The sequence below is a fragment of the Colias croceus genome, chromosome 3, assembly GCF_905220415.1.
Source record: "Colias croceus chromosome 3, ilColCroc2.1".
In the NCBI taxonomy this organism is placed as follows: Eukaryota; Metazoa; Arthropoda; class Insecta; order Lepidoptera; family Pieridae; genus Colias; species Colias croceus.
In genome coordinates, this window is record NC_059539.1 from 11,327,203 (window position 1) to 11,344,638 (window position 17,436).

Here is a 17,436-nt window from a genome sequence, read left to right on the forward strand (position 1 = left end):
ACACATGTTTGCGTGTTTAAAATGGCTAATTTAGTTAAGTGTTACATTATAACATACACTTTTCTATGTTTAATGTTAATAAACTGCAAAATTGCCTTTTGTCATGGAGATATGCGAGTTGAATATAAAAATAATGAATACATATTTATTTTAATATTTTATTATAATTGTTAGTAATTTGTCTGCTTTAGTTTTTTCCTTTTGTAGCTCGAATATAAAAACAGTATTAATAATATAAGTAAAAATAAGACAACATACAAAGTATTCGGTGTATGGTATACCAGTATAGAAAAAAATCCTGTAATCAAAGCCAAGGATAATTAAGTAATAAAAACCGGAGAATAATACGCAAAACGAAAAAATAAAATCTGCGAAGTCATTAAAGCTACATTTTTAATTTAATGTTGAAAAATAACTTCACGATTAAACTCCAAAGTTAATATATGCACCCTTCTCAACGGAATCTGAGCGTATTTTTAAAGTTACCCCTTTGGGAAATATTAAGGATCGCAAGGCGGGATGGTGGCCTATATACTTATCACTTCTCAAGTTATTATCAGAATACGATGCCTGAGTTTATATTCTATCGAACTTAAAACTTAATTTTTGGTTTAAAATTAAAAGAGTTATACCTATTCGTTTATTGTGTTATGTAACTAGGTATATTAGGTTAATATCCTTATTATCTACTCAAATAATTATAAATACGAAAATTTGTTTGTTTGAAAAGGTACAGGCAGGTGACCTATATAAAAAAAATATGGCTAACTGATAGGAGGATGTAATTTCAGTTATTACTTTGATATAATATTGGCTAATGTTATAATTCGGCAAATTCTCTAGAATTCTAAGAATTGTTTATTTTTCGCAACATAATATTATGTCTATGTATCGATGTCTATAATGGAACGCGTTAGACCTGTTTTACGGATTAGATTGATAATATATTATCAATGATAATAAATATATTATGCCTATTTCTAGGAATACCTAGAAATAGGCATTTGCATCATTCCACGTAATATAAGAAGCTATAATATACGTAGTATTATGCCATTTAATTACCATCATATTTTGATTAAATGAAACGTGTTATTTCATACCAATTTTTTATTTGATATTCTCCTGTGATCTTAATGTTGTATCGCCTGGATATTTTCATCATTAATTATTATAAGACTGATTTAGTGTATTTAAATGTATCTACGTTTACGATTACAAAAAATCTTATATTGGAATTGATATTTTTGGTTTTATGGCATTCAAATGCTTTATAAATCTTATATTTCTGTAAAAATGTGTAAGAGCAATATTTACATCGAAAATTTCAGTCAAACAAAATCATACACTAAAATATTCCTCATTAAAACGTAAACAAATCCAGCAATGTTAATACAGCTCTTAAAAGCTCGCCCTTACCCCTTTGAAGTGCCTTATTACAAAGTATTTCACATTCCCCAATGTGTCTAACGCCCAAACTCAACGGACTATTTTCCAAATTCCAAAAAACATCGCATTCACATATACGAAAGTCTCAGAATTTCTTTGAAAGGAACTGAAGCATTCCATACACTTAACACCAGTAAGTCTCGAAAACCCACTTCGGTTAAAACTTTAGGAAAAATGTTTTAATCAAACAGAAACCTTTCAATGAGAATATTCTTAGAGTGAAACAAATAAGTTACTTTTTGTTTTTGCTCCATGAAGGAATCGCGTTTTGAGGAAACGTTATCCATTTTGTGAATAAAATTTTCTTAGTGATTTTTTAGAAATTTCACTTCCTCAATTCAATAGAAGTTATATAGTAACGTAACTAATATTGCTATGAAAGCAAAAGCTGATAATTGAAGTGAAACTTCTTTATCGGAGTTGGAAAAAAATTTGGTGTAACATTTTTTCGTTTGGCGTGACATTTTTCCGTTATGCACCATCTTTTTCTTATCCTTACCACGCGTGATTCGACGTATTTCTGTAAAGTTGCATATTATAGTAAATTATTTTTTTTAAAATAAGGTCATAAAGAAGTTTCACTTTTTACGTGTACAATTATAGTACACGCACACATTTTTTTAAATAATTCTGATAACAATGTAATATAGTTTAATTAAACTACGCCAAGATTCTAATTAGACTGAACCCAACTTTGGTAGTAATTTCCTCAAAAATTAGTGCCAGTTATGATCAATAAAATTAAACATTTTATAACAATGCCTAAAAATTATCAACTTAAAACGTTTTATGTCCAACATTAATATTTTATAATAAACCCTGAACTCGTAAAAATGTAGCATCGTATAGCTTCAAAGCCTAAAGGCTTGCTATAAAATCTTTAAATGAAAATCATTTCTAAAGCAGGGGAAAGACAATCGCTGAGGGTGACAATAACCCTTAAACTGTAATCGTTACAAGGACCTGTAACCAAAATAGCAATAAAATTAAACGTAAATACCCTTCCTAAGGTTTTTTTAGAGAATAGACAAACGAATAAACGTTCATTATCATTTTCTTTGCATGTTGATAAGTTCGCGTCATAAACTATAGTTCCCAGAAAAAGAAAGAGCTTGTGTGCCAAGCAAGTGTCAGAAGTGAGACTTTTTTTGGCAAGTTTCAAAGATACCAAAATCGTTAAATGAGCCTTACATGGAACGCCTCAGATGAGTCAGAGCGAGGTAACGTTATAATTCTTCCAAAATCTAAATCATCTTCAATAATGATAAAACGATTTATTCTTCTATAAGAAATTTAAAAATGAAAACAAAAGCACAGGAAACAGACATATTATTAACACCTTAAAATATGGAGTGTATTATCTACCAATGCAATCTCACTACAAAATATGTTCGTTTAAATCAAAACGAAGCGTCTAATACAAGTACGAGAGCTAACTTAATAAAATAACACGTAATAGCAGCCGATAATACTGCTAAGTGTGAGAGCTCCTATTAGCTGAATCATATAGCCTAAAGCACACAGCTATCAAATTCGGCGAGTACATTTACCATCATATCGATATCATTTTATTACATTAGTTCAATAACGCATACATTTTCGGAACACAATTTTTGAAGATTCGATTGGGGAAAATGTATAGAAATAGAAAATCATATATTTGGGAGAGGGTCACATTTTGGGTAGATTGATGTCTTTGTGTCGCATGAATTTATAAATTACATTATCATAAAACTCCGGTATGTTAAACTACGCGTTTTATGTAGTGGAATCAAAAACTTCTGTATGCTGATAATATTATTTTCATAGAACGTATCGTTACATAATCTTATATATAAAAATGAGTCGCAAAATGTGTTGGTAAGCGCATAACTCGAGAACGGCTGAACCGATTTCGATAATTCTTTTTTTAATTATATTCCTTGAAGTACGAGGATGGTTCTTATGTAGGGAAAACGTAAATTATGTACCACGGGCGAAGCAGGGGCGGACCGCTAGTAATTCATAATTCTTTATTTACGACTAGCTTCCGCCCGCGACTCCGTCCGCGCGGAAAAATTAAGATTTATTTTTTTTCTACGTATTTTTCCGGGATAAAAAGTATCCTATTTTATGCCCAGGATAATAAGGTATAATTATACCAAGTTTCTTTTTTTTTTTTTTTTTTATGTTAATAGCAGGCAAACGAGCAGACGGGTCACCTGATGTTAAGTGAACATCGTCGCCCACTTGCACCCACAATACCAGGGGTATGGCGAGTGTGTTGCCGGCCTTTAAGGTGGGTGTACGCTCTTTTCTTAAAGGTCCCCAAATCGTAACTCATTGGAAACACTGCCGGCGGGAGCAGATTCCAAATTTCCGTAGCACGAGGCAAAAAGCTTCTTTTAAAGCGAACTGTTGTTGATCGCCAGCTGTCCAGATGGTATGGATGGAATTTGAGCTTGTGACGTGCTGTACGGTGGTGGAATTCAGCCGCAGGCAGTGTTCCAAACAGTTCTTCAGAGCACTCCCCATGATAAATGCGGTAGAAGACGCACAAGGAGGCGACTTCTCTACGCAGTGCTAAAGAATCAAGCCGATCGGTTAGACTTGGCTCGCCAACGAGGCGCACAGCTCTCCGTTGGATTCGGTCAAATGGAAGGAGATACTGTTGAGGTGCACCGGCCCAGAGATGGGAGCAGTATTCCATATGCAGCCTGACTTGCGCCTTATAAAGGTTAAGGCGATGGCTCGGAGTGAAATACTGCCCCGCTCTACAGAGTACACCTAATTTCTGGGAAGCTAACTTAGCTTTTCCTTCCAGATGACAAGAGAACTGCACATCACTCGTGATTTCGAGACCAAGAATTCCGATACTGGCTGTGGCTTTTAGGGGAGTACTTTGAAAAATGGGAGTCGCGATAAAGGGATTCTTCTTAGCGGTAAATGCGCAGACTTGTGTCTTATTGGGGTTAAATTGGACCAGGTTAATTCGACCCCAATTCGAGACTTCTTCTAAGGAAGTTTTGATAATGGTTTCCATTATCTTGGAGAGCAAAGAAGTGATAGCTATGGGTCGATAATTGGACGGGTCCGAGCGATCGCCCTTTTTCGGGATCGGATGCACTAAAGCCGTCTTCCATGAGTTCGGGACAACGCCTGTAGAGTAGGAGTACCGGAAAAGTCGCGTCAGAACCGGAGCCAACTCAGGTGCGCACATCTTAAGCACAATAGGAGGAATACCGTCAGGGCCACTTGACTTATGGACGTCCAGGGAAAGGAGTGCTTTACGCACTGCTCTCTGACTAAAACGAATGTCAGGCATGGATGCTTCACATCGTGGGATGGTAGGTGGCAAGAACCCTGTGTCGTCCAACGTCGAATTAGCAGCAAAAAGAGAGCCAAGAAGGTCGGCTTTCTCTTTTGCTGTGTGGGCCAACGAGTGCGCATGCTCCATGCGCAGAGATGGTAGGGACGGCTGACAAAAATTCCCTTGCACAGCTTTAGCGAGGGCCCAAAAGGCTCGAGTTCCAGAAGGAAGTAGGGCAAGTTTTTCGCCAAGCTTAGCAATGTGCTCTGCTTTCGCTCTTGCAATAGCCTTCTTGAAGGACCTAGAGGCCGAGTTCAATTCTCTTTTCAATGTACGGGCGTTTGGATCACTAGATGCGAGTGCATTGGCCCAGGCCTGGAAGCAATCTTGTTTACGGCGCGATGCCGATTTGCAAGAGCGACCAAACCAAGGCTGGGACTTGCCACCCACGGGAACAACAGAGTTTGGAACAAAGAGCTCCATTCCCTGAAGCACCACATCGGCGACAGAGTCAGCACACGCACTAGGATCATTCGCGGAGAAACAAACTCGGCTCCAGGGATACGATGAGAAGAAAGTACGCATCCCATCCCAATCTGCCGACTTATAGTGCCAAACGCGGCGGTGGCCTGCACGTGGAGGCCGAGGTAAGCGCAAGATTGGCACTGAACTCCGGACTAGGCAGTGGTCGGAAGAGCCCATAGGGGCATCGACATTTACCTGGTAGCCTTCCGGGTGGGAAGTCAGCAGAAGGTCCAACAAAGAAGGCGTATGATCCTCAATGTCTGGAATTCGCGTGGGCGATGATACCAATTGCGTGAGGTTATAGGCAAGAGCGAAGTCGTGTACAGATCTACCCGCATGGTCGGTTGTTCGTGACTTGAGAAATTCGGTATGATGAGCATTGAAGTCACCAAGGACAACGATTTCTGCAGCAGGATTAAGCACGGTGTCAACCGATGACTGAATGTGCTCAAAGAGTCGGTCCGATTCGTCATTTCCGCTATGGGACCTATAAAGGCACGCATAGATGCGCGGGTGGTCGTCGCATTCTACACGTAGCCAAAGGATGGAAAGGTCCCTACCTTCAAGATGACCAAGGCGACGAAAGCAGATATCTTCCCGGATATATGCGCATACACCAGCGCGGGGTAAAAAATTGTGCTCCAGGCTGAAGCCAGGGTAACTAAGGTATGACGCATCAGACGGTGAAGATATCTGAGTTTCGGTTAGAAACAGTAAGGCCGGCTTCGCCGTTTCGAGGTGGTAATGCACGGCGTTGATATTAGAGTGAATACCCCTGATATTGCAGAAGTTAACGCGGAGCGTGGAAAGGGGTGCGCAGGTCTTTCTGCTCTTTTTGCCTGGTAGGGAAGTAACGAGCGGTATTTTGCCCTCCCCAGAATACGTAGGGCGGCCTGAACAAGATTGCTCAGGGAGGGATTCTCCAGCATCAAAAGAGCTGGTACCCTCCTGGGGTAAATTTCTGTTTAAAACCGCTGCCATGATGCTTAAAGGGAGGGGGGGGGATGGGCTTCCGGATGCCTCACTTACCTAATGCGAAACGCAAATTTATGCTTCACGCCGGTTTCCTGTGAGGTAGTGGTCCTGCCCCGGACGAACTACAGCCCGTTCGTGCTACATACAGAGACTGTATGCAGCTGTAGTTCTACCACTCTAAACTAATCGCCAGAGCCTCGTTTGTAGACCAGCAGGGTGCACCACGAGCAGGTGAGGTTGGCTTTGGCCAAAAGGTGTTATATGGCCATGACACCCCAAAATCATCATCCACCATCACCCCAAAGTTTCATCGAAATCGAACCGTTAGTTTTCACGTGATGCCTGAACATACAGACAGACAGACAAAAAATTTTTTAATCACATATTTGGGCTTGGTATCGATCCAGTAACACCCCCTGGTATTTATTTTTTCAATATTTTCAATGTACAGAATTGACCCTTCTACAGATTTATTATATTATGTATAGAGAACATGGTATAAAGATGTTACACTTGTTTTACTTACAGTAGGTAGGTACAGCATGTTCAGCCGTTATTGAAAAACAGTATGCAAATATGTATTATATACACATTTATATATTATACACATAATATAGATAGTATATAAATGAAACTAATCAAATAACAATGTAATTATGATTCTAGAATTCTCAGTATTTACGCAATACCGACCCCCGCCCGCCCCGAGTGCGAACGGACGTGTTCCAGTAGAAACTACGTTTAAAAATATGTTATAATTAAAAATACTCATATTTATCATTTCCAGTAATATCATAACCTTTAAAAGTGGTAAAACTACAGTTAAAAGTAAAATTCGATAAACTTTAACAGTGGACAAGTGTACAGTAATTGAAATAGTGAATTAAAAGTTTAAAATCTGTGACAGTTGATACAGTGAAGTGTACGGTTGACCTTGAATTATCAACGACTATAATATTAGAAACCGGTTTAACTGCACTGGATAGTACGAAAGATAACTTTCAATATTTCGCTACACAGCGTCAGTGTTGAGACGGTTAAGCGGTATTTGACTCATAGAAAATTGATAATAACTAGCTAGCTCGGGATCGTATCCAAGTGGTACCAACTATGCGAATATCCATTATTATTTTTTTTCTTTTTTCTTTTTTTTTTTCTTTCTTGTAATCTAAAAACATCAAGCGTGCCTAGATACATTGAACATCAGAAACTATTCTAACATTTATTATTGAAAAGAAATAATAGAAATTTTAATTTGCTTAAAAAGATGGAATCACAGAATGTTACATTGCGAAGACATAAATTGAATAGAAGTTTGGATGATATCTGCTTGGAGAAGTCACTTAGTTATGAGGAAGACTTAAAAAGTTTACCGGATCTGTCTACCATGAATTGCGAATTTGACGAGCTAAAAGAAAAAATGAACACATTACAAAGTTTATTAGACAGCGCTAATAATGAAATTGACAATCTTATACTAGAAAATAATAGTTTAAAAAAGAAAATAATGGAATTAGAAAAGAAACTATTACTTTTTAACAAAATATACACGGAACCAAAAAGTAATAAAAAAATTAAACATTTTTCGTCACTTAACATCTTAAAAATTAAACGTCGGATCGACTTTGATGCAGAAAATAATGAAATGAACATAAATAGTCCTAAGAAAAATCCGCCAGTGCTGGAGAAATCTAATTTTTGTTCTAAAAATAAAAAACATGAACTGAAAGCTACTAAAAAAGAACGCCTTTTTATATTTGGCGGTCAACAATGTGTAGGCTTGGCTTCTCGTCTCCATGCATCCAAGTATGACCTATCTTCAAAGTATCAAATATCATCTATTACAAAACCTTTCGCCAGCACAGATAATATAGTGGAATCGTGCTACAAGATAGAACCGGATGCTTCAGATTATTTTGTACTAAGTTTAGGTGAACATGATAAAAATCCACTTGATTTTATATCTGAGACTGCTTCTATTCTTCGGTACTTAAAAAACGCAAATATAATAATATTGTATGTTGTAAAAAATCTTTATTTAAATGAAATCTTAATTAACAATTATTTAAAACAAATGTGTCAACGTTATCCAAAATGTATATTTTTGAATGCGTATGAGAATTGTAATGCTAATACCTTTCAGGATAACTATCTGGATAGAATTTGTTACAAGATTAAAACAGAAATAAATTTCTTGCACTACCGTAATGAATTCTTAGTTGGCAAGAATTGGTTGAATAATCTTAAATCTAAAAATAAAATACAAACATGTAACACGAATTTGAAAAGTAATTATTTTAAAGAAACGTCTACTCAAATTGATAATTCATTACTTTGCATAAACATTAATTGTGATAAAGCTACTCAAACCTGTAATACAGAAACTTCTATTGTAAATTTAGATTTTTTTCGAACCTAAATCGTGTGATGCTAAATACCTTTTGCATCAAAACATTGCGGGAATATTAAATAAGATTGATGGGCTTGAGTTGTGTTTGGCAGAAATGGAAGTAGATATAAGTGTAATTTGTCTCACCGAAACGTTTATAAAAAGAGGAGAGGAAGATAATCTAAGGCTATGTAAATTTAAATTAGCTTCAGCATTTTGCAGACCAAATGAGAGGAGAGGGGGTAGCTGTATATTATTGGATAAATCAATTGATTGTAAAGTTCTCGATTTTTGCGACGACTACTCAAAAGAAAAAGTGTTTGAATGCTGTGCTGTTGAGGTAGGTGCATTTAATTGTCTCATTATTTGTATTTACAGAACTCCAAACTCAAATGTACTAGTATTTCTCGAAAAGTTAGAACTTATTCTACATAAAGTAACCACATTTAAAAATAAAAATATTATTTTAACTGGGGACTTTAATATAGATATTCTGAAGGAAAATCAGACATCAACACTGTTTAAAAACTTATTAAGTAACTTTAATATAGACATAACTATCACTCAACCTACCCGCAAACAAGCATGCTTGGATATTATAGCCACAAACATTCCAAAAGCAGAAGGAAAAATACTTAAACTTTTCTTATCTGATCATGAAACGTGTCAACTGGTAAGACTCCCGAAGAATGTTATAAAAAAACCAAAATACTGCTTTATGACACTGAGGGATTACAGTAAAGAGAATATTGATAAATTTAATATGCATTTAAAATCGCTTAGCTGGTACAATGTAACTAACGAGTTAAATGCAAATGAAGCATTCACAGCTTTTCATGAATTATTTTGTTTGCTGTACAATCTCTGCTTTCCAGTTATTAAAAAAAAGATTACCAGCAATACGGGTCGGATGAAGTGGGCGTCTAAAGGTATTAGAATAGCTTCTACTAAAAAAAGACAACTAAGATTTCTATATTACAAATCTAATTCTGATGAAACAAAGATAAAATACAAAAGATATAATAAAATATTGAAATCTTGTATTGACTGCTCTAAAAGACTTATAAACAATAAATATATAATAAATTCTAAAAATAAAACGAAAGCAACGTGGAATGTAATAAAAAATAAAGGGACATATAATATAACAAATAATAACTGTATTGACGTAATAACATATAATGACATTAATATAACAAATCCATTCCAGATTGCTGAGATATTTAATAAGTATTTTATAAATATGACAAATACTAACATTATTAAGAACGACGAACAGCATTATAAATACAAAATAAATGCAAGTAGCAGTACTATATTTCTCAGTCCATGCACAAGCCAAGAAGTAATTAAGATCATTAATTCTCTTAGAAATACACAGGCAGTAGGCTATGATTCTATATCTACAAAAATTCTTAAAGAATGTAAACATAACTTATGTCATGTGATGGCTCACTTAATTAATCAATCTTTCACGCAAGGTGTATTTCCAGAAACTTTAAAATTATCAGTCATAAAGCCTTTACTCAAAAGAGGAATAAAAACTGACATACAAAATTATCGTCCTATTACACTTATATCAATTTTCTCAAAGATAATTGAAAAAGCTATGTTCGTCAGAATAATGGAGTTTTTAGTTAAATTTAAAGTTTTAAAGAAAGAACAGACAGGATTTCAAGCCAATAAATCGACTGCATTGGCAACTTTTTATCTGATAGATGAAGTTACTAGATGCATTAATCAAAAGATTCCTGTTACGTCAATATTTTTCGACATGACAAAGGCTTTTGACTGTGTAGATCATAAAATTTTAATTCATAAATGCGAGAGATTTGGTATTAGAGGTCCTGCATTAGATTGGATTCAAAGCTACCTAAGTCGGAGACAACAGATGGTTGTAATTAATGGAATCAATGAAAAGCTGGAAATGACGACTTACAACTCACCTTTCTTATTAAATGGATACGGTGTCCCCCAAGGCAGTCTAATGGGACCTTTATTATTTTTGATATATTTAAATGATTTACCTGACATTATTGACTACAATTGCGTACTATTTGCTGATGACATTTCTATAATTTTCCCTGACGACCGTAAAGTGATTGATTCTAATTATAATATGATAATTGATAATAATTTAAATATAATCTTGACATGGTTTAAAAATAATAATTTATCTGCTAACATGACGAAGACCAAATACATACAATTCTCCAATTACAATACTAAGAATAAACCCCTAACTCTCGCGCACTGTAGTGGAGCGTTGGAGCGGGTGAATAAAATAAAATTTCTCGGATTAAACATAGACGAGCATTGTAATTGGAAGGCACACTGCGAAGCGATGGCTGGGAAAGTGAACAGGTTTGTGTTTGCGTTGAGAAGGTTGAGAAAAACTGTAACTTTTAATGCTGCACTAACTGCATATCACAGCTACGTTACCTCAGTTTTAAGATATGGGATTATATTTTGGGGTAACTCTACCAATGTTTCCAACGTATTTCTCGCACAAAAAAAGTGTATAAGAGCTCTGTGTAATATTGGTCCTCTTGATTCTTGCAGACCTCAATTCAAAGAAAAACGTCTTTTAACACTTACTAGTTTGTATATATTGGAAATATGTATGTTTGTAAAAAAGCACGGTGAACTCTTCAAACCAACCAAAAACAATTCACAATTGGGTTTTAGGGATCCTACTCGCCTATTGATGCCAAACTGTAAATCTAAACTTTTTCAAAACAATGCTAGTGTGATGTGCATAAAGGTATTTAATCACATTCCTAAAGAACTGCGTGAAATGCCAAAAAATGTAATGCATAGAAAATTGAAAATATGGTTAGCGGAAAAATGTTTTTATTCTTTAAATGAATTTTTTAAATAGTTAATTTTAATGTTATATTTTAATGTATGTATATTTATATAATCTGTGATGTATTCTTGAAAAATTTGTATGCCAATTATTGGCGAATTGTGTGGACTATCTTATTAATTAAATCATGTGACCTTGTATCACCACAATTCTGACAAATAAATAATTTGAATTTGAATTTGAATTTGAATTTGAATACTCGAACACAAAACATTTTAATAAGTCAATAACAATTTAACTTTCTCGAATGGGAGGTAAAGCGCCCAAAAAGATTAAAATCAATAAACATTATCTGGCTCCAAATAAAGTTCACAATCAAGTTAAAATATAACACAATCCGAAAAGTTCAGAAACTGGATACAAGGAGGAAAGTTTGAGGTAGTAAAACAGAGTTGATCGTTAGAATTAAATAATTAAGAATACTGGTGAAGTTGCGGATTGATGACTCTTTTGCGAGTTATCTGCGACCGCTTTTTCGAGTCTTTGTTATAAAATTTATACGTTAAACGCTGCCATATCAGATACTGGAGAGAACGAATGATTTTATAGTCCATATTACTGGTAGTAGTTCTATTTATGGTCCCATAATAACCATAGCATGAAAAACTAAAGTGAAGGTCTCTTTGGACCAATTTGTAGCTACTGACAGTACTCGGGATTCCTTTGTTTAACTGAATTGATCACTTTTACTGCTCAATGTCACTTTTTCCTCAATACACTAATAAAATACACTGTATTGAGATCTTGTGTTGTGTGACATACTTTTGTATTATATAGATAATTTATAATTTTAAATATAATTGCACGCTCCACTACGAGCAGAATGTAAAAGAACCTATATAATATTTTCTACCTACATTCCCCAAATATAGATAATTTCATTTGATTTGATTAAATTCTACAAATAAAATCCTCGCTATAAAGGCTAAAGGCTTTCGCTATGTCCAAACTGACCGCCAATGCTTCACCCTTGCTCTCTATCGCCTCCGCCCAACGATGTGTTAAATATACTAGAAGATCACCAGCCGATCGTCCGTGACGGAATCCATACTGACGGTCACAGATCAGCTGGTGCTCCTCCAGATATTTCAGCAACTGGCGATTGATAATGGTTTCCATTATCTTGGAGAGCAAAGAAGTGATAGCTATGGGTCGATAATTGGACGGGTCCGAGCGATCGCCCTTTTTCGGGATCGGATGCACTAAAGCCGTCTTCCATGAGTTCGGGACAACGCCTGTAGAGTAGGAGTACCGGAAAAGTCGCGTCAGAACCGGAGCCAACTCAGGTGCGCACATCTTAAGCACAATAGGAGGAATACCGTCAGGGCCACTTGACTTATGGACGTCCAGGGAAAGGAGTGCTTTACGCACTGCTCTCTGACTAAAACGAATGTCAGGCATGGATGCTTCACATCGTGGGATGGTAGGTGGCAAGAACCCTGTGTCGTCCAACGTCGAATTAGCAGCAAAAAGAGAGCCAAGAAGGTCGGCTTTCTCTTTTGCTGTGTGGGCCAACGAGTCATTCTCCATGCGCAGAGATGGTAGGGACGGCTGACAAAAATTCCCTTGCACAGCTTTAGCGAGGGCCCAAAAGGCTCGAGTTCCAGAAGGAAGTAGGGCAAGTTTTTCGCCAAGCTTAGCAATGTGCTCTGCTTTCGCTCTTGCAATAGCCTTCTTGAAGGACCTAGAGGCCGAGTTCAATTCTCTTTTCAATGTACGGGCGTTTGGATCACTAGATGCGAGTGCATTGGCCCAGGCCTGGAAGCAATCTTGTTTACGGCGCGATGCCGATTTGCAAGAGCGACCAAACCAAGGCTGGGACTTGCCACCCACGGGAACAACAGAGTTTGGAACAAAGAGCTCCATTCCCTGAAGCACCACATCGGCGACAGAGTCAGCACACGCACTAGGATCATTCGCGGAGAAACAAACTCGGCTCCAGGGATACGATGAGAAGAAAGTACGCATCCCATCCCAATCTGCCGACTTATAGTGCCAAACGCGGCGGTGGCCTGCACGTGGAGGCCGAGGTAAGCGCAAGATTGGCACTGAACTCCGGACTAGGCAGTGGTCGGAAGAGCCCATAGGGGCATCGACATTTACCTGGTAGCCTTCCGGGTGGGAAGTCAGCAGAAGGTCCAACAAAGAAGGCGTATGATCCTCAATGTCTGGAATTCGCGTGGGCGATGATACCAATTGCGTGAGGTTATAGGCAAGAGCGAAGTCGTGTACAGATCTACCCGCATGGTCGGTTGTTCGTGACTTGAGAAATTCGGTATGATGAGCATTGAAGTCACCAAGGACAACGATTTCTGCAGCAGGATTAAGCACGGTGTCAACCGATGACTGAATGTGCTCAAAGAGTCGGTCCGATTCGTCATTTCCGCTATGGGACCTATAAAGGCACGCATAGATGCGCGGGTGGTCGTCGCATTCTACACGTAGCCAAAGGATGGAAAGGTCCCTACCTTCAAGATGACCAAGGCGACGAAAGCAGATATCTTCCCGGATATATGCGCATACACCAGCGCGGGGTAAAAAATTGTGCTCCAGGCTGAAGCCAGGGTAACTAAGGTATGACGCATCAGACGGTGAAGATATCTGAGTTTCGGTTAGAAACAGTAAGGCCGGCTTCGCCGTTTCGAGGTGGTAATGCACGGCGTTGATATTAGAGTGAATACCCCTGATATTGCAGAAGTTAACGCGGAGCGTGGAAAGGGGTGCGCAGGTCTTTCTGCTCTTTTTGCCTGGTAGGGAAGTAACGAGCGGTATTTTGCCCTCCCCAGAATACGTAGGGCGGCCTGAACAAGATTGCTCAGGGAGGGATTCTCCAGCATCAAAAGAGCTGGTACCCTCCTGGGGTAAATTTCTGTTTAAAACCGCTGCCATGATGCTTAAAGGGAGGGGGGGGGATGGGCTTCCGGATGCCTCACTTACCTAATGCGAAACGCAAATTTATGCTTCACGCCGGTTTCCTGTGAGGTAGTGGTCCTGCCCCGGACGAACTACAGCCCGTTCGTGCTACATACAGAGACTGTATGCAGCTGTAGTTCTACCACTCTAAACTAATCGCCAGAGCCTCGTTTGTAGACCAGCAGGGTGCACCACGAGCAGGTGAGGTTGGCTTTGGCCAAAAGGTGTTATATGGCCATGACACCCCAAAATCATCATCCACCATCACCCCAAAGTTTCATCGAAATCGAACCGTTAGTTTTCACGTGATGCCTGAACATACAGACAGACAGACAAAAAATTTTTTAATCACATATTTGGGCTTGGTATCGATCCAGTAACACCCCCTGGTATTTATTTTTTCAATATTTTCAATGTACAGAATTGACCCTTCTACAGATTTATTATATTATGTATAGAGAACATGGTATAAAGATGTTACACTTGTTTTACTTACAGTAGGTAGGTACAGCATGTTCAGCCGTTATTGAAAAACAGTATGCAAATATGTATTATATACACATTTATATATTATACACATAACATAGATAGTATATAAATGAAACTAATCAAATAACAATGTAATTATGATTCTAGAATTCTCAGTATTTATGCAATACTCGAACACAAAACATTTTAATAAGTCAATAACAATTTAACTTTCTCGAATGGGAGGTAAAGCGCCCAAAAAGATTAAAATCAATAAACATTATCTGGCTCCAAATAAAGTTCACAATCAAGTTAAAATATAACACAATCCGAAAAGTTCAGAAACTGGATACAAGGAGGAAAGTTTGAGGTAGTAAAACAGAGTTGATCGTTAGAATTAAATAATTAAGAATACTGGTGAAGTTGCGGATTGATGACTCTTTTGCGAGTTATCTGCGACCGCTTTTTCGAGTCTTTGTTATAAAATTTATACGTTAAACGCTGCCATATCAGATACTGGAGAGAACGAATGATTTTATAGTCCATATTACTGGTAGTAGTTCTATTTATGGTCCCATAATAACCATAGCATGAAAAACTAAAGTGAAGGTCTCTTTGGACCAATTTGTAGCTACTGACAGTACTCGGGATTCCTTTGTTTAACTGAATTGATCACTTTTACTGCTCAATGTCACTTTTTCCTCAATACACTAATAAAATACACTGTATTGAGATCTTGTGTTGTGTGACATACTTTTGTATTATATAGATAATTTATAATTTTAAATATAATTGCACGCTCCACTACGAGCAGAATGTAAAAGAACCTATATAATATTTTCTACCTACATTCCCCAAATATAGATAATTTCATTTGATTTGATTAAATTCTACAAATAAAATCCTCGCTATATATAATACTAGGTTTCCGCCCGAGGCTTCGCCCGCGCAGTCAAAGAAAAACCCGCATAGTTCCCGTTCCCTTGGGATTTCCGGGATTAGAAATAAGAATAAGAAATCATTTATTTCAAACACACACAACTCACAAGTACATAATAAACATTACAAAGTACGAAGTTTAAAAAATAAGAAAAAAAATAAAGTAAAGTAAAACAAAATAATTATAAAACCATCAAAATATGTGAGGTTGCGTGCGCCAAAAAAGGATGCCACTCAGGATACCTGAGCCATAACGCCTCAGCACTGATTTTCAGTGACACCCTTCTGACATCCAGATTGTCAGCCGCTTTGCATGTTAAATACAATTAAAAATAATATATTAAATATAATTTGTGGATATATGATACGGATAAATAAATAAGGTCACCATTACTTACATAAAATACGCTTATATTATTATAGCTAACCTACATGGAAAAACTTTAAATAAAACATAAGTATATTATAAGTATAAAGTAATAAAATAAATAAATATTTCAGGACATTTTCACACACATAATATTATACTATTAGCACAGACTATTTAGTTAATAGTATTAAGTTCGTTACAGACGCACCGAAAGTTGTTGGACTTGATGCTGTAAAACAAATCGCCTATATTTTAGACGGAATGTGGTTATTGTTTTTGTATCCCGCAAAGGAGGAGGCAAATTGTTCCAGCATTTCGTTGCGCTGTAACGAAAGCTGCCTCGAAAAGCTGCCGTATGATGCTTGGGTACCGATAATTTGATTGACGTGTTTCTAGTTTTATAAGATGAATCTGAGTCACCTAACCAGGAAAGTTTTAAAGATAGTTAGTAGTTGAAGTTCTAAAGATTACGTCATTTTCCCGGGATAAAAAGTAGTCTATGTCCTTTCTCGGGTATTAAAATATCTCGATACCAAATTTCATGAAAATTGGTTGAGTAGTTTAGGCGTGATTGAGTAACAGACGGACAGACAGCGTTACTTGCGCATTTACCTCTATAATATTAAGTATGGATATGTTGAACTACCCTTTACGCGGCATCCTGCCCAATTAAAAAGCACATTAATATGATATCAGCTATCACTGTTGACAGATAGTGTAATTTAATGAATGACTCTATAATATTGACACAATTACAAGCAAATGTCATACGCTGTTGATATCAATTAAGTGAAGTGTAATTAATCATGTCCATGGCCCGTTTGAGAGCTCTTCATCTTATGATGTTTATATCAATAGTAATAATAATAATTGATAGGCAAATTATTTGCGTTACTGCGTATTTGAACAATGAACGCTTATTGTTTTACGATTGAAATGCATTTGGAAATTATTGCGGTTTTTTTTTAAAAACGCGGGCGAAGCCGCGGGCGGAAAGCTAGTTATCAGCTATAATAACATACAGATACAGGGCTCTACAATACTCTGTATACTTGTATAGGTACATAAATGAGCATACTGAATTTACTCTAATAAAACTGTTAAGTATTTATAATTTATATTCATTGATAAATTAGTTTAACAATGAAACAAATTATCAACTACCAATAAAATAATATACAAAACAAAATCCACCCCCTAAAATTTTAAGCTAAAAATAGTATTTTAAAGAGACATAAACACAACATCGA

General features: G+C 36.7%; 1 protein-coding gene across 1 annotated transcript; it reads left to right on the forward strand.

The window, feature by feature from the left end:
• The first annotated feature begins 6,979 nt into the window (after nt 1–6,979).
• Nucleotides 6,980–9,680, forward strand: LOC123706448. The gene is made up of 2 exons (XM_045655722.1): nt 6,980–7,048; nt 7,421–9,680. Exon 2 carries the CDS (start codon nt 7,506–7,508, stop codon nt 8,655–8,657), a length of 1,152 nt encoding a protein of 383 aa, XP_045511678.1. The 5' UTR covers nt 6,980–7,048; nt 7,421–7,505; the 3' UTR covers nt 8,658–9,680.
• The last annotated feature ends 7,756 nt before the right edge of the window (nt 9,681–17,436 follow it).